General features: G+C 47.9%; 1 protein-coding gene and 1 long non-coding RNA gene across 4 annotated transcripts in view; one reads left to right on the top strand and one right to left on the bottom strand.

The window, feature by feature from the left end:
- The window catches only part of LOC311589771, a 265,612-nt gene that overhangs the window by 85,766 nt on the left and 161,541 nt on the right, over nucleotides 1-18,305 (top strand). The gene's annotated exons all lie outside the window — the stretch shown is intronic.
- Nucleotides 2,600-18,297, bottom strand: ETV3 (ETS variant transcription factor 3). 3 transcript variants are annotated; one of them, XM_084768418.1, is made up of 5 exons: nucleotides 18,180-18,297; nucleotides 16,328-16,386; nucleotides 15,511-15,748; nucleotides 14,020-14,135; nucleotides 2,600-7,236 (listed from the first exon to the last, which is right to left on the bottom strand). In XM_084768418.1, the coding sequence occupies exons 2-5, from the start codon at nucleotides 16,371-16,373 to the stop codon at nucleotides 6,095-6,097; spliced, it is 1,542 nt and encodes a 513-aa protein (XP_084624544.1). In that variant the 5' UTR covers nucleotides 16,374-16,386; nucleotides 18,180-18,297; the 3' UTR covers nucleotides 2,600-6,094. The 3 variants fall into 3 exon arrangements, with proteins under 3 accessions (XP_084624544.1, XP_084624545.1, XP_084624546.1); XM_084768419.1 differs by having other exon boundaries at nucleotides 16,328-16,383; nucleotides 18,180-18,290; XM_084768420.1 differs by lacking the exon at nucleotides 18,180-18,297 and adding an exon at nucleotides 17,755-18,169.

Below are 18,305 nucleotides of genomic sequence, written 5' to 3'. Positions count from 1 at the left end.
TGAAAGGCTGGGGTCCGCTCTGTTTGAATGCTGAGAGCTTTCTGTGCGGCACTTAACCATCACGGCACCACTGTGAACGCAGGGCAACGGAGGCCCGCAGAGCTCCACACTGCTCAAGGGGTCTGGGCTGTTGGAATGGCCAGGGGCAGGATTGAGCTAGGAGAGTTCCTGCTCCTAGAAAGGGAGGGAAGCCAGAGCAGAGGGTCGGAGAGCCCTGGGGTGGGGGTGGGATGGGGCCTCCTGTACCTGCCCACTTTTCTCTGCAGGACAAAAGGCAGGTGCGTGAAGGCGGACCAAAGATGTCAGGCATCTAGGTAGAGCGCACACTCAGTTCATAGCCTTCTTGCTCACATTCTGTCTGAGCAAATGAAGATCCAGGGGTGAGAAGTTGGCTCAGTAAACTGTATGCTGTGCAAGCATGGGGACCTGGGTCTGGATTCCCAGAAAGTGGCTGCAGTCCAGTACTTGGGAGGTAGACAGAGCAACTGCTGGCCTGATGGTCTGGTCATCAGCTGGTTCAGTGATAATTTGGGGAGTGATAGAAAAAAAATACATCTGACACTGACCTCTGGCTCACACACACACATCACATTAGTGGGGGGGGGGGGTAGCCATCATGCCCCATGGAAGGTGGGAGCAGGGAGAGGTACAGGAGAGCCTGGAAACAGGCAGAGTGGCAAACCAGGGGCCTAGAGGTGGGAGACAGCGATGACAGAATGGAGGCCACAGGGGCTGAACTCCTTCCAGGCTTCTTAGCACGGCCATGCCATGCCTGCGCCGTCTCTGCCTCAGCCACGTGCCTATTTCAAACTCCTCTCTACATATGTGTTTTCCATCCCAACAGTGAATAATGTTTAGCTCATGAAGCATTTATCAAGCAGCTTTAGCCCCCAGTACTGGATGTGGCGGACCAGAGATGAAAACGCTGGAGAAGGCACTGACTTGGCCAGATTAGGGCAAGGAGGTGCGCAGGCAGAGTGGGCCTGGGTAATGCAGGAACTTTTCTGAGGCTCAGGGCTCCCCTCTGTAGCATAGGCATGAACTCAACTCAACTGAATCAGCACAGGCAATCCTTAATAGAAAGCCTAGCATGTGCTAAGTGCTTCCCTCTCGTCCTGATGCTTAAGCATCGGGTCTGAGTCTGTGGCAAATAAGCTGGTCATAGAGGGAGGCCAGGCTCAGTCAGACTTTCCAAACTATCCTAAAGACTATTAGGGGGCTAGAGAGATGGCTCAGCGGTTAGGAGCACGGGCTACTCTTCCAGGGGTCCTGAGTTCAATTCCCAGTAACCACGGGGTGGCTCCTAACCATCTATAATGAGATCTGGTGCCCTCTTCTGGCCTGCAGGTGTACATGCAGGCAGAACATTGTATATATAATACATTAAATCTTAAGAAAAACAAAAACCACCTGCTCTCACTATCACTCTCACCCCTTGATTCAGAGTTCCAGTACTGATGACTCAGTGGTCAGTAAGGCTGGAAGTGCCTGGGATTCAAATCTGTGTGAAGCTGAGTGGGCTTTTGGCAGCAAGGGGGCTTAAGGGAGGAGCTGCCTGCTCCTTCCCAGCCTGTGGCCTTCTGCCCTCGCCTAACTGCTACTTCTTGAGCTTACTGCACGGGCAGGGCAGCTCCAAGGCCTTCAGTGCCCTCACTGGCAGACTTAAACTTCTAACACGCAGTGAAGCTCACCAGCGCCCGCACTCTTCCCCACTCTTGAGGGCCTTCTCAGACTCACCCCGTGTTTGCCTCTCACCGACATATCACTGTCATTCAATGTCACCTTCTAGAACCTTTTGTCTTGTTTTGCTTTTTCAAGACAGGGTTTCTCTGTGTAGCCCTGGCTGCCCTTGAACTCACAGAGATTCGCCTGCCTCTGCCTCCCGAGTGCTGGGATTAAAGGTGTGCACCACCACTGCCTGGCCTAGAACTTAAAGCTTAATTAACACTTGGTCTCTCTCTGCCTCCCATGGGCAAAATGAGGTTACCTTTCTGTATTATTTTCCTTGGTAGGTTATATGGTATTCAGTAATCAAAATTCTCTTCTCCAATTCTCGTCCTCTGCTGGGAATTACCATGTTTCCCCAGTACTGGCTTGCCATGCACTTTTAAAAAAATCCTAAGAAAACACAATCACAAACCCATATTTATTTTACAGTTCACACACTATCATGCCCACCATTTTGGATGGCTTTAATTCACTGGTTTGTTATTTATACTCAAACTGTCCAATTGCCATTTACTATTTAAACCCAGGTCATTTCCATCGTCCTACAGGAAGCTGTGAGCCATCAGCAGCCACGCTCTGCCTCTCTGGCAAGGACCGTCATGTTCAGTCTATGGATCTGTCTGCTGACATTTTCACATACAATCTTCACTACAATCAGTATGCAGGAATTTCCCCACTCCTGCTCCTGGCTTCAGTACCCTTTGTTCCATCACTCAAGGAAACAGACAAGCTTCACTACTGTCAAGAGACCCACCCGACACCTGCTGGCCCCTTGCAGGGAGCTGCAGAGTGGGGTGAGCTAGCAGGAAGCCTGCAGACGTACACAGTGTGCAAACAACAAAATCAACACCCAGCAAACACTTCAGTATCATTTGTTTTTAAATTTAACTTTAATTTTTGAGGTAAAATACTTTTTTTCTTTCGACTTCCATAACAAAATACAGAGCTATCAGATACCCCTGGAAAAAATATGTATATTATACATATATTTCTATAACATTACATCATATATATAATATATATGCAAAAATTTTGAAGACTTTAGAAAGCAGAACATGTAAAGGCACTGCACAATGGTGCTCAGATTCCTTATATTTTATGTACATATACACATCTTATTCTGCTTACACACGTCTAGTGAAGTCACCTTCACATGTGAACATCTCATTCACAAATCCCTGTATCACAAGTTTACAATTCAAAGAATGCCTAAATATGTCGAAACAAATTAACGCATAACGTTTTCCAAGAAGGAACTAATTAGAACAGTTCTTTGAAGACTGAAGTTTTCTCTAAAGCCACATAAGAACATATGCCTTGCTATTGTTTACACAAGAAAAAGCACAAACATAATTATGGAATAAATAAAAAAAAAAACAAGGGACAAACAGCTAAATGACTACCCACTCAGTGGTGGAATATAACTATTTTTTTCTTTTAATGCTTCTGGAAGTTTCTTGGCCTATGGGTCACTAGGGTTCCCTGTATTACTGAGCTGGGTTTAATGCAGTGCAGCCTGACACCTGGGGAGACGGACTCTAAGGGTCTATCTTACTTCAGAAAAAAAGGAGAGCCCAGCAATGCTGATGCCCTGAGATTTTGCTACTTTTTCTACAGCTAAAAAAGCAACCTGTTTAAACGAACAAGCTCTTGATTAGTGAAATTTCAATAGATTTACACCTACAAAGTTTTACACATTTGGCACAACAGAATTTAGGAAAAAAAAAAAAAAAAGAGAGGAAGCAGGTCCAGCTTTAGCCCCCTTCACCTGGCTGCTGGGACAACGCTGCGCTCACAGAAGGCAGCCACAGTGTTTCATACCAGGCTGGAGGCAGCAAGTGCCAGGAGGGGGCTGGGAGAGATGAAAACTCTCATTCCTTTGCCCCAGGAAGTAGGAGATGGATAGATTCCCTGGTCCACTTCCTGAGCAAGCCCATGTTCTGCTCTGTAGACCCTTCCCCAGATCCAAACTCCAACTGAGCGCAGTGCCAACCAACCAAGAAATTATTGGTTGAATGGCAATCAAAGGAAACAAACAGCAAATAGTTTCATAAAAGTCCAAAAGCATTTTTCATGGAGTTCAACATTTTTGACTGTTTTTCAAGTGTAAAAGCAGTGGCTTTATTCAAATGGAAGCAGCATCTAGGATTAATTCTGGCACTTGGGTCTAGGGGTTTTTACAGGTATGCATCATGGATTTTCCTCCTCTCATTTAAAGGCCCCATGTTTCTATTCCTGAGTTCACACTGATACTCGCCGGCCGTCCCCTCTCGCAGACAACTGGTGGCCAGCTGGCTTCCCTGGTTTGATGGGCAACACCAAGCAGACAGCCCTCCTCTACCTGCTGGGCTTGCTTTGCGATTCAGAGGATTCGGAAGTGCAGAGAAGGAAACCAAACACAACCACCAAAAAGGCGGCAGGGGTAGGGAGTCCTCTGTGGCCTGACTAAAGTCTCGATCACCTGAGACCACTCAGCCCCTTTTCTGGGGAAAGACAGTTGTGACAGGACACTAATCAAGAAGTAGCAACGACACCCTCAGCCATCTATCACCTCACAGTTCTAATGGCTCCTGAGCTTCTGTGCACGCACTTCAGCTAAACCAAACAAAACAGAACAAAAACCGAGCACTCCACCACCAAAGGACGCCACTCAAGGGTACCTGGTGTACAGATGTTCCTCTAGGCTAAGGTGGCGGCGTGAGCTGCCGCAGCAGATAGAGGGTGGCTTCTACCTGCTGCTCTGTGCCACTCAAGGCACACGTGTGCACATGTGGACAGGAGGCCCCTGCTGCTGCTCTCTGCCCCTCGGGCTACTGTTTTGTTTCACATAAGATGAGTAGCTTCCCATTCCTCTGAAGTTGCTGTAAGGGAATTTCCCACGAAGAAATGACTCCTGTCTGTGAACTCTATTTGGTGGTGAACAGTCAACTGATCCGACCCATCTGGGCAAACCGGGATCACGAGGATGGTGACACAGGGCAGATACCAGCCCTTTCCCTCACACCAGGCCTTTTATCAGGCATCTGGTCACCACTTTCCTACCTCTTCCTTCAGCTTCAACAGACAGGTTATCATCTGCCTTTGATTCCCACAATCCTGCCCTCTTGCCCCCCCCCCCCCACCGTAACCTCAGAGGGAGGATCTATCAGCTAGGAATTCAGCTGTGCCTCAGCATTCCTGGGTTATCTGAACAGTGTCCATGCCTGCCACAGGGCTATGATGACAGGCCCGTATCATCTTAAAGCATGTTCGTAGTTAAGGCTTGACTTAAGAAAACAGTAAGACATCCAGACATAACAGAAAACCATCTTTAACGGCGCTATCCTCCTTCTCATAAAACCTGCTCAGTCACACTTGGTTTGCTTTCCTCAACCGACAGTGGAAAAAGAAACTTGAAGACCATTTATGTCATTTGTTTTGTTTTTAAAGGCATTGGGTTACTTCCTCTGGCCTTTTCTTTCTTCCCTGATCAAGAGTTTACAACTCCTCATGGCTTTTTAATAGGTGAAGTAGGTGAAAGTCCGAGGGATTTGCAGCTGGGCTCCCTTCCCATCTCAACCCTGAAGCTGAGGGCCGGGTGGTCCTGGGCCCTCCCTGCCCCATCATAACTGGCAGTACACTCCCATGTCTTGAAACGTCTTCCAAAAAATGGGGGGGAAAGCCAAATGTGTGTGTCACCTCTACCACACACAGAGACAGACAGAGAGCATGCATGTGAGAGAGGGTGGGGGAAGGGGGGGGGGCAAGAACATTATCTAAATGCCCCCTACTCCAGCAAGTCTACTATTAACTTTTTCTCTCCTGAAATAAAGAAGTATTTCAGGTAACATGCTTAGTATTGCTTCTCGCCACTTAACCTCCCAGGCTTTTCCTTTCATATCTCTCTCTCTCAAAGCAAAATCTCCCCGTATTGGCTTTCTATATATATAGAGAGAAAACACAATAGGAGAGACTATGGATCCTGAAGTGTAACGGGACTACCAAGTATGTGGGCCCTTATGGAGCTTGGCAGGCAGAATGGGCTCCGTGCCCCACAGTTCAATAGCCTCCGTATGTCCTACTCACCAAGGGAAAGTGTTCATACCCTAGTTAATTTACAACACAAGATACTTGTCCCGTCCCCAACAGAAAAGTACGAGTCCATGCCCCAGAACTACGCAACCAGCTCAACCCCACCTCCCACCCCAGAATCTTGCTACATAAATACGTGTATCTGATTGTAATACGAACAGCTTCCCTCCCACTGTGGTTTTAAACGTCAGCAGCAGCAGTGGCCACGGTAGCCAGGCCCCGGGGTCCTACCGCACTGCAGAGGAGCCTGCCCGTCTCTGATTGTAATACGAACAGCTTCCCTCCCGCTGTGGTTTTAAGCGTCAGCAGCAGCAGTGGCCACGGTGGCCAGGCCCCGGGGTCCTGCCGCACTGCAGAGGAGCCTGCCCGTCTTACTCAGCCCCCGGGCTTCAGGCCCATCGTTCCATCGCTTCTTCAACCGGAGCTTAGGGGGCATCAGGGCATCCTCCTTCTTCCCAGGTACACTGGGCTCCTTGCCAGGTCTGGCCTCGCTGTCTTCAGTCACCTCTAAGGGTTCGTCACCGGGGGCACTAAAGGGTCCCGAGGGCCAGGTGGGCGAGGGGTGGGCAAACACCGTGCCTTTCCCCTCTTCTGTGGTCCTGGTCTGCACAGTGTCGACCTCCTGGGGGCGCTCCTCCTTTTCTGGGGTTGACTGCCCGAGGCCCTCAGGATCCTTCTCAGAAGTGGGCTCCTCCTTGATTCGAGAGGGAACAGGAGCGCTGCTCAGTGCAGAGCCATGCGTGGGGTCCTCGCTGTGCCCCACCCTCTCCCGGTTCTTCCGTCCAGCCGGTGGGGGCTGCAGCTTGATGGAGAACTGGGAAGGTTCCTCTGGATGCACTTGGCACTGCAGCGGGGGGACCATAAGCCCTGGGTACCGGGGGAAAGTCCGGGGACTCAGATGGTAGTTCAACACAGAGCAGGCTTGAGAATGAAGGTAGTGTTTCATTTCGTCTGGGTTGAAGGAGAAGCAACTGCTGCTGGTGAAGGGGCTCAGTCCTGGTGAGGGGCTGTAGGAGAACATGGTGGGGGTCAGGGACAGGGCTGGTGAAATGGGGACGTTAAGGACACCTCCACGGCCAGGGACTGGAGAGAGCGCGAAGGGACTGTGGGGGTCAGGGTACATTGCCGGCCGAGTGAACAGAGGAAGCATTATGTCAGGCTTGCGTTTCTGGTGGCCAATCCCTCCTCCGCTGAGAGCATTTCGAGAGGGCATGAAGTCCATGCTCCGGTGCCAGTCAGAGGCCGAGCCATCTTCCAGGTCTGAAGGCTCCACCTTTCTGTCAGTGGTACCGCCTGACTCGAGGCCAGAAGCACTCAGGGAGCTGGCGGAGAAGCGCCCTGGCTGCACGTCCCCAGTAGGAGAATGGGTGTCTAGAGGTGGGAAATGGAACCGGGAAGCGGCTGTTGGCACTGGTGGTGCACTCTGAGGAACCACGCCTGTGGTGGAAGAAAAGAGAGAAGTCTGCTGCACTGGCCACCTGGTCACTCACTATCATCACTTACTTACATTAGCTAAGTACACAATGGTCAGCGACAACAGGAAACAAACCTTCGACCTAGTCTGAGGTGCTCAGGCTGGGTGTGGTGGCAAGGCTATCAATCCCAGCACTCAGGGCTGAGGGAGGAAGACCAAGCCTTGGAGGGCAGCCACACTGCTCAGCTTTTCTCAGTTCAGGGTTCATGTGCCTCTGCCTCTCACCTCACCGTCCAAGCGTCCTACCTGCTGTGCCATTCATCTGTCATCAATATTCAAGTTCCATAAAACAGAGACCGCCTATTGTGTAAAATGATATTCTGACATTTTAGCGCTTAAGAGTTGGTAGGTGCCAGCAGACATCAGCTGGAGGAAAGGGCGCAGGCGCCTCTGCCTGGCAGCCCTACGTGCATGTCCCATCTATTTCAATTTCTACAAGTCAGGCTTTTCTCACCATCGTAATTTTGGCTATATTTATACAGCAAGCAAGCCCAGCTGCAACAGAGCCAAACAAAACACATGCATGGTGGTGCACTGAACACCCAGACTCTACCTCGCGTGAAGAACAGGGACTGTCCTGCTTCAGTGACAGAGTGGCATAAAACAGTGTGTTCTCATGGCTCATCTTATCACGCTTTGAGAGACAATCCTCACCTCAGAGACTCCAGGCTTCCTCTATCTATAGTCCAGTGAATCCTATATAATGACATCTACTTCTCAAGCACTGAGAAGGAGGCTGGGGAAAATTCAGGACCTGCTATTTCTTCTCCTGTGCCTGGCTGCTGGCAGGCGTGACAGCTCATGCTTATAATCCCAGGACTTGGGAAGCTAAGGCAGGAAAATTACTCTGATCTGAGGCTAGACTGGATCAAAAAACTAAGTTCAAGTGCCAAATTTCAAACTCTAGGAAGAAACTACCACTGTATTACATTAACTTGAAAAGGTCATAAATTCTCAGCTTCCCCTAAGCCCTAAGTAAGGCCCAAGAAAGCTGCCACCTGAAGCTTCAGGTGCCCTATAGGTTCCTGGGAGGTACCAGTCGCTGCTAACACGATGATGTCCGAAGAGTTCTTTATACACGAAGAAAAGATAAAATTTTTAAAAAGGAGAGGGGGAGACAGTCAAAGTTTGGTGGTCCAAGAAAAATATAGGGCTTAAGATATGGTGTCAGAACTGTTGTTCTGACATTACCTCATCAGGCATTCTGACAACAATTGTCCTCAGGCATAACTCTAGAGCAGGCCACTGTGTGGGAGATTGTGACTTTCTTGGTACCCATAGTTGAGAGACACCTGCCAGGGCAGCGTTTACCAATAGATGTTCAACAGAAAACAGTTCTCCTGTAGGCCTTGTTTTAAAGGCTGTTGAATTAAGATTAATAATTGAGATTAATAATTAGGAATTTCAGACACATGACCTTGCATATGATTTGAATAGAGCCAAGATAAGTCCAGGCCAATGGGTCTCTTCTTTAGTTTACTACAGTGACTAAGAGTCTATTATTTTTATTACTTTGACTCTTGACTTATTAAGAGTCTTATCTAAGGGCTGTAAAAATGGCTCAGTGGAGCCAGGCGGGGTGGTGCACACCTGTAATCCCAGCACTTGGGGAAGCAGAGGCCTGCCTGGTCTACAAGAAAACCCTGTCTCGAAAAACCAAAACCAAACAAAACAAGGCTCAGTGGTTAAGAGCACCTGCTGCCCCTGAGGAGGATCCACGTTTGATTCCCAGCATCCACACGGCAGCTCACAAGCATCTCTAACACCAGGTCCAGGAGATCCCAAGCCCTCTTCTGGCCTCTACTGGTGCGTGCGCACACACACACACACACACAAAACATATACACATAAATGGAAGAATTATTTAAAAGAAGTTACTAGTTTAAAAGTGAAAAATACCCAGCACTTGGGAGGCAGAGGCAGGTGGATCTCTGTGAGTTTGAGGTCAGCCAGGTCTACACAGAGAAATCCTATCTTGAAAAACAAAACAAAACAAAGTAAAAAATAATTTGTTTATAATCTGAACTGTAGACTATAAGCTATAAGGATACATGGAGAGATGTCTGCCTAAAGCCATTCAGTGCTGTTTTTATTTTAATGGGACCTTCACAGACTAAGGCACACTGCACACTGTAAGGAGAAATGAGTTATTTCCAAGTGCTCTTACATGGGATAAAGGAAAGACAGAGCTATGTGTGGAAGGTGGCTGCTGATTAACAGGAATTCCCCCACCCTTATGTATTTGAAAAACAGGCAAGCAAGCAAGCGAGCAAACAAAAAACCTGCTGCTAAAATGTGTCAATATGAGCACTTGACATAAGAGCACTTTCCGGCAGCCACATGTAACAAAGAAATCTGAACCGTAGCTCTCCTATCTTCTACCTTATAGCTAGTACAAATAAAAGCTGGAACTTTTGGTGCTCCCTTTGAAAACAATGCAAATATTAAGTTCTCTGCCTAGGTTCAAACCCTGCGCCTATTCTAGTGTCTCTGAAAAAATTATTTTCCTGGCCTTGTTTTCATAATTAGGATGTAATAAGACCAATCCTAACGTTTGAGAAATAGTTAACATTTGTGAAGCTTTTGGAATAGTACTTATGCACAGAAGTTATTATTGTTAAAATACATTTTGTTTGTTCTTTTTGAGGCAGTGTCTCATACAGTCCAGGCTGACCTGAAACTTGCTACTATGTAGCCCAGGCTGGCCTCAAACTGACAGAGATCCACCTGCCTGCTTTCCAAATTGTTAGCATGAGCCACTATGTCTAGATTAATTTTAATGGTTCAAAAAATCAAAATTAAGATTTTTAAATTTAAAAAATTTAAGTAAGTACTATTTACATACAGGCCATGCTATATTATTAGAGCAACACTAAATTTCCTGGGTGTGGTAATGCTATTGCAGTTATGGGAAAGAACATCCTTGTTCCTAGGAGAAAGGCCATGGCACCTGCACGTTAATCTCCAGATGCAAAAAGTATCTGTAAAGAGAGATAAAGCCTGCAATGGCAATGACGCCAGCCACCCGGGATGAGGTGGAGGGTACGCAAGTGTTCTGTCCTCAATTCAATTCTTCATTAAGTTTGAAGTTTTCCAAAATAAGCACTAAAAACCAGGGTGGTGGCAGAGAGGCAAATTTGGGAGCAGGTTTAGCTTGCCTTCTTGCCACCTACTAAGAGCTAACCACTTTTAACCAGCATTTTCTCTGTCTTGCCAATGTTTCTTTTCTTTCTTTCTTTCTTTCTTTCGTTTTTTTCGAGACAGGGTTTCTCTGTGTAGCCCTGGCTGTCCTAGACTCACTTTGTAGACCAGGCTGGCCTCGAACTCACAGAGATCCACCTGCCTCTGCCTCTCAAGTGCTGGCTGGGATTAAAGGCCACCATGCCCAGCTTTGCTAATGTTTCTTAAGTTTTACACACACACACACACACACACACACACACACACACACACACACACACATAAAGCACAAAGTACTTGGATTACCAGCATGAGCCACTATTCTGGCTTCATTTTTTTGTTGTTTTTGTTTTGTTTTTTGAGACAGGGTTTCTCTGTGTAGCCTTGGCTGTCCTGAAATTCTCTCTGTAGACCAGGCTCGCCTCGAACTCAGAGAGATCTGCCTGCCTCTACTTCCCAAGTGCTGGGATTAAAAGTGTGCACCACCACACTCGGCCCTGGCTTAATTTTTAATGGTTAAAACAAAACCAAAACACAAAAATCATCAAAATTTTAAAAATTTAAATACTGTTTACATGTAGGCCATTTAATATGTGCATACATCTAATATGCATATGTATTATATGTAGATGAAACTTTTTAAATAAGAAACTCATTATGTGGCCGGTGTTGGCCTCAAACTTTTTTTTTTCCTTTCTTGGGACAGGGTTTCTCCGTGTAGCCTTGGCTATCTGGGACTCACATTGTAGACCAGGCTGGCCTCCAATTCAGTGACCCACCTCCCTCTGCTTCCGGAGCCACGATACTTGGTTTCCAGAAGTATTTCAACACTACTCAAATACTGGGTACTCTATGCTAAAGCGTATTCTGGGGTTTTCAGAGTAGCCCAGGCTATCCTTTAAGTCAACACACAACCTAGGGTGACCCTGAGCTCCAGTCCCTATGATCTTCTATTTCTCAAGTATTATGATTACAAGCTTTTTCTACCATGCCCAACTCTACCTTAAACTTGTAACAGCCAATAGAACAAATGTGGAGGGAAGACACAATACTCATACTTATAAAAAAGTTCTGTATTATTTAGTTTTGTATTTGGCCATATATTCCTAGTTAAAAACAGAAAGATCAGAACAGCCCCACCCATCGACCCACCTACAGAGAGAATCTCTGGCCTCCAGGGTAGGTCCTGGGACTCACTTTCAGGCGCACTCACTACATCCTATCAGTCAAACCTAGAATCTTATCTCTCAGCAATCCCGTAAGTTCCTTGAGGAAGAGGACCTGCCCAAACTCTTTGTTTTCTGTAGGGATTAGCACATGGGTTAATGAGTCAAGAGAGGGATGCAGATGCAGTAAACAAGAGCGTGACTTTCACAGTGGGCAGAGGAACTGAACCTACTTCTCTCTGACTCTGCTGTCTTCACCCTTAACTTTGTCATTTGTAAAATATGAATATCAAGACATGTATTTACTAGCTTAGAAGCAGAGAATTCACTAAGCTAAGTCAAACCAAAGTACCTTTATTAAGTAGATGCTCAATAAGGTTACTTTTTTGGTCAACTTTAGGCTAATCTTAAACATTTGGTCTATGTGGGTGTGAGTTCTCTGCAAACACGTGACTCCGGGTCTTTGCCCTTCTTATCTATACCAAGAGCCAACCACATAAAAGGACAGCTCACTGTTCTGCTTTTCCTGGGATTATTTTGTTTTGTCCCCCCCCCCCCTTTTTGTTGTGCTGAGAGTTGAACCCAGGGCCTTATACAAGCTGGGCAAGTGCTCTTGTGGGCTATGGCCACCTGGGACTTTTGATTAGCACCTTGAACCTATTGTGACCACTGTGGGCTTAGCAGCTTTGGGATAACAGGTGGCCAGACCATTGACTACTGTGAGGTTTGCAGACCAGAGCATCTACAGAGTCAGAGGCCGCGGCTCCTTGCCTTGGAAAACCGCATTACTCGCAGGGGTAGACAGACATTCTATTCAAGTTGTCTCAGTGGTTGAACTTCTGGGCTTCAGTTGATGAGAACAGATCAAAGAACAAGACCAACCCTGGGAGAGGGAGTGCAGGGCATGAACTCAGGCCAGCTCACTTCTTCAGAACTGACGGCATGCCCACCTGGAGCTCTACTTTCTACAGGCACACAGGGAAGCCGCAAGGGGAGAAGCAGAGGAAACAAGATTCCAGGGGCTAGCCAACAGCTTTGATTTCCTAATGCAGCTCCCTTAGGCACAGGGAAAGAAAACAGGTTGTAATTAGAGGTGCATTCCAACCCCCACCCCCAAATGCGTGCCCCAGGGACAGGAGGGAGCGGTTGATGGGAGGTTGATGGGACTGCAGCGAGAGCAGTCAAGCTAAAGCTGCCCTAACCTGCTGAGTGTGGTAATTACACAGCTACACAAGATCTCAGCATCAGATTCTCTTAGCCACACCCACCTCTAATTTTTCAAGTTTCTGCCAACCTGAGTACGTTTATTCAAAATCATGATGTTTTCTGTGCATAGAATGCCACAAAGAACAATGATAAAACTGGTCAAAATGGCTCTTGACACCTGTCAAGATGAGGCACAAGACGCTAAAGGTCTCGACCGGCCTGATGACACAGTGAGACCTGTCTCCTAAGCAGGTGGATAATTTATCCTCTTTTAAGCCCCTGCAAAGAAACAAACAAAAAACCAAAGCAAAAAAGAAAACCCTAACCTCACAAACAACTACATCCAACACCTTTATGAGTGGATGTGTCACCATCAAGGGGCAGACCAAAAGGCTGTGAGCTGTGATGCAACGCTGTAACCCGGACAGTAAGGGACTGCTGCTTGCACTTAAAAGTGAGAGGAAGCTAAGTAAGTCCCAAGCCTTGCATTGAGGACAGTGCTGACTGCTGCTGCACATCAAAGCAGCCTTGGCCTTTCACTGTGAACATGTGAACTTCCCCTTCTCCGATCAAGGATGCTGTGGTTTTGATGACATTCACGTGATAAAGGGAGAGCTTGTAGTTTCATAGAAAATCGGAAATGTTTGTAGAAACAGGTTCACAGCTATCAAACAGCCATTGGGCAAGGTGTTAAAACGGAGCTTTGAACTTAAAATTCAACATAAACCTATGGACTCATTCCCCAGAAAGAGTTTAGTAATATCCAGGAGGCTGAAAATAATGCATATAAAAAGAAACCAAACAAACTAACCAAACTCACTAGAGTGATGCCTAGCCCATGATGCCTTTTAAATAAGGAGCACGGAGGTGATCTAAGGGAGCTTCATTATACCACCTAACATTTCCTTACACAGGGCATGGCTCAGATTTGGGTTTTTTAAAGCTCTTTTAAAATTCAAAATCTACCCGGTGTGGTGGCGCACACCTTTAATCCCAGCACTAGGAGGCAGAGGCAGGTGGACCACTATGAGTTTGAGGCCAGCCTGGTCTACAAGGCGAGTCCAGGACAGCCAGGGCTACACAGAGAGACCCTGTCTTGAAAAAAAAAACAAAAACAAAAAACCAAACGCCCAACCCTCCCCACAAAAAATAAAGTTCAAACTCCACTTTTCCACAGAGGCACGTGCGTCTTACCACTTGAGCGGATGTTGATGAAGGGGTAGCTGGGCATCACCAGCTTGTTGAAGTTAAACTTGTAAGTGAACCTTTTCCCTTTAGTCTTATGGAGGATCCTCTTGTTGTAATAGTATCTACAGGAAGAAGAATACACAGTACAGCACGTGCTACACTTAGGTAGTTACTAAAATAACTCTGGCTCTCAGCACTGCCTACGAAACTCTTCGCCGCTCCTTTGTAGCCTGGCCCCGCGTTAGGGCTTGGAGCCCCAAGAGCTCACGCTCCTCATTCAGGTTCGGCTGCTGCAGCCTTCGGCTAGACCTTGACATCCTTGCCTTAAGATCCCAAACGCCTTCCCCCGTTCTAACCACTCATCTTCGCGTTTCTCTATGGTTTCGCGCTTTGGTCCACTTCCTTCCTGCTCCATTCTAAATAAGTAACTGTCTAGTTTCTTTCTGTCTTGCCCAGGTCGGCTTAGATCAGTCTTCTGGGAGACCTCCCAGGGTTAGTCAGGAGCCTGAGTTCCAGGACTAGACACAGGGATGTAAACCTGTCTGATGGCAGCCAGCGGGACAATGGCAGGACCTGGAAACAGCAGCCACCCCCGCTGGCTTCACCTTTACTGTGGCACAAATAGGATGTGGGAGGTTCCAGAAAAACATTTCTACACAGATTTTACTGCACAGATTTTACACTCACGCTACTGAGCCTGAGGAGAGGCAGAGAGCTCCCATCTCCCTGGCGTCTTTGTCCTGGCTTCTGTAGAATATGTCATAAACTACATGCTAGTCCCTGGAGGGCTAGTGAGTTATTAAAAAAAAATTTTTTTTTTTTTTTTTTTTTTTTGCTTTTCAAGACAGGGTTTCTCTGTGTAGCCCTGGCTATCCTGGATCACTTCGTAGACCAGGCTGGCCTCGAATGATCTACCTGCCTTTGCCTGCCAAGTGCTGGGATTAAAGGCGTGTGCCACCACGCCCGACTCAGAGTTTTAACCTGACAGAGAAGAGAGAATGAGGGAACTTACAGTGACCGTTCCTTGGACATGTTGTAGCAACCTAGACTGACAAGGGAGGCTGCAGATGTGGTACTTGAACAGCTGGGCTCAGGCCACGTGCCAAGCCTCTCTCCTGTGCTCATTTTACCAATCTCACGTCTTCTAGGGGAGCCTCAAGAAGAGCTGTGGTAGGAATTACCCAAGAGGGAAGTCTACACTAATCCTCTGGATTACAGGTGAGCCCCAGTCCATGTTTCACCACGTTCTCTTACCCACTACAGCACAGACTCGGCTGTGAGGAGCCAGCGCCAGCCGCGCTGGAATTCCCTCCTACACCTTTTCACCTCTTGTGCCGCTCGGATCAACAGCTCTTTGCTCACACTTTTAAGTTGCACACTATTCCCTAAGAAGTACAGCCTGCATCACTGGATGCCTTTTTAAGGTAACCTTAACAATACTGCATACTTTCCTTCCAGATAATGCCACGTATTTAGTTGGGGGCTCCTTTCTCTCACCTGAGGGCCCGGCTCAGCTTGTCATAGTTCATCTGCGGTTTGCACTTCCTGCGGCCCCAGAGGCGAGCCACTTCATCTGGATCCTTGATGACAAACTCCCCGTACTCGCCTTGCTGCCAGGCGATGACATGGCGGAACTCCTCCTTCTGCAGCAGTTCCAGGATGAAGTGCCACAGCTGGATCTGCCGGGAGCCCGGGGATGACTCCGCTTTGTAGGCCCAGTCGGGGAACTGATATCCTTAGGTGGAAAGAGAGCAAGATCAAAGCAGTTAGGAGTTAGGTACAAACATGCCAGTACCCCACCTCCACATTCCACGGCCCGCAAGCTCTAGAGTGCTTTGCAAACACACCCAGGCGACTAGGCTACACGTTGAGGAGGAGAGGAAAGGGTAGAGGAGAAATTACCCATACTGGTGGCAATCACTGAATCTAATAAAAGTTGGGCCGCAGTCAGTACCCAGGCATCCTAACCCATTACCTTTTCATATTACTAAATAACAAACCTACTTCATATGAGGAGGGCATGGGGAGCTCTAAAAGGAACACAGAACAAAGACAAACTCATGTTTTAGGAACATATGGCAGAAAACATTACTCCCCAGATACTAAAACTTGTAATAAAGGTGCGTGGGTTGGACAAGTTAAATATTCATAGGAAACAAGCCTACAGCCTTCCTACCAGCATCTACACAGTCACGAGCCTGTTGGTCGTGGTCTAGCATCTGTCAACTAAGCCCAAGTTGGGGGGTGGGGGTGGGGGGACAGGAACCACTGAGGGACATTCCAGATCCATCAGAGATGATTAACTCCTGCTCACCTCCACCTCCTTCTGGCTTTTCCACGATGCTACAGCCTGCTTTCATTTTCGCCCTCCTGCTGAGAGAGACAAGTCACACGATTATTTTGAGATACTATGAGTTATCTAACTAAAGTTTTTTTGTTTTGTTTTGGCACAGTTCCCGCCCTGCCCCCCAAACATCCTTTGTTTTGCCTTTATCTTTTTTCTTTTTCTTTCTTTCTTTTTTTTTTTCTTTTCCAGACAGGATTTCTCTGTGTAGCCTTGACTGTCCTGGACTCACTCTGTAGACCAGGCTGGCCTCGAACTCACAGCGATCCACCTGCCTCTGTCTCCCAAGTGCTGGGGCCTTTACCTTTTTTCAAAGTCTTTTTTTGTCTTTCAAACCTGTCACCTCTAAACTAGTAATCCTCATGTCATCAAATGATGGTCCTCAGGTCATCAGCCTCAAAAGCCATAATTATCTTTCACCTGACTTCAGCCACAAAGTGTAAATACTGTCCTTAATATCTGCTCTCTTCCTTTGACCAATCCTCCAACATAAAAGGGGGAAGGGAACAGCGAAACAAATCCAAAAAGGCAGGGGGGGGGAAAGCCAGTTTGTTTTCTATTACTAGACAAGCCCATATGCCAAGATACACAAGCCCGAGTTCACCTAGATATACCAATTTAAAGGGTGGGGGGAGAAAATCCAAATTCCCTACTTAAGAAGGAACATCTGAATCCGAGTATTTACTGAGTTATGTGAGACGGAGAAAGACAGCATCTTCCGGTCAGAAACTGCACTCCCCTTCGAACAATATTGTGAGACACAGAAAGTAAACATGCCTTGGGTTCAGCCACTCAATACAAGAAACACATCATTTTCCTAAAATTTCATGAAAAAAGAAAAATGTAATGCCAAACCTTTAACAGGGAAATAAAAAGGGTTAAAGTAGGTACTTCGGATCCAGGGGCCAGTAGTGGTGGAAGGCATCTTGCTAGGATCTGAATTCATTCCATGCAGAATTATAGTTCCTCAATTAATGTCCTGTTCCTAGCAGCAGGCAGCTTTGTGTCAGTCCCTCAGTAAAGAGGAGGAAAGGGTGAAACTGGCAGAGAATGACGGAGGAGAAGGGTACAGAGACTTTAACTCTCACGGTGGACAGCAGGGCCTCGGCACGGACTAGCAACCGCAGGTGCTTCAGAGGCCCCAGGGTGGGGTGGGACAAATTCCTAATCTTGGAAATTTCACCTACCCTAGAATTCCTCTAGGTGTTCTGCATTTTCTTTCCCCACAAATACACTAAGGAGAACGTTAAGTTTCAGTCCGTAAGAACACTAGGGACCAAGGGAACTGATAAATAGCTCAAGGAAGGAGGCAACAGACACTGACACACGCACACGCGCGCGCGCGCGCGCACACACACACACACACACACACAGGATATACACAAGTAGCAAGGCACCAGTGCTGGGCAGGAGCTTCCTCTCCCGTTTCCGTGATAATGGGGTTGAAGAAACACCGATTTCCCCCAAGGCTCCGGGAAGCTGTCCTGGACTAAGTCCTAGACTGCGCTGTCGGATCGCAGGGCCTTTTCCCTGCTCCCGAACACCCTTCAGCCAGGTGGCTGTGGTCTCGCGCCGGGCGACGCCCGAGCCGGACGCCCTCTCGATCCTCCTCCGGCCCCCGACGTGCCCATCAAGCCCCTCCGAGTCCGCAGGCGCGTCTGCAGGTGTCCGTGACTCCCCGAGGGCGCACGGTCACCCGCCCGGCCTGCCGCGGGGCTCGTCGCTCCCGCCCGTCCGCAGCGGCTCCCGCGGCCGCTCGCACCCGCCTCCCTTCAAGTCAGCCCTGACCGCGCGGGGCCGCGACCGCCGACGCCGGCCTCACCTCTCCGGCGCCGTCCGTCTCCACTCGGGCTCCTCCGCGGCAGCTCGGGCTCCTCCTCATCCACCCAGCAGGAAGTGACTCCGCGGCTGCTTTCGTCACTTCCACTCTGGGCCAGGGTAGGAGGGG

Source organism: Acomys minous (genome assembly GCF_964271855.1).
Source record: "Acomys minous genome assembly, chromosome: 19".
Classification (NCBI taxonomy): Eukaryota; Metazoa; Chordata; class Mammalia; order Rodentia; family Muridae; genus Acomys; species Acomys minous.
Note: the sequence above shows the minus strand (reverse complement) of the source record. Positions and strands in the feature narration are given on the sequence as shown.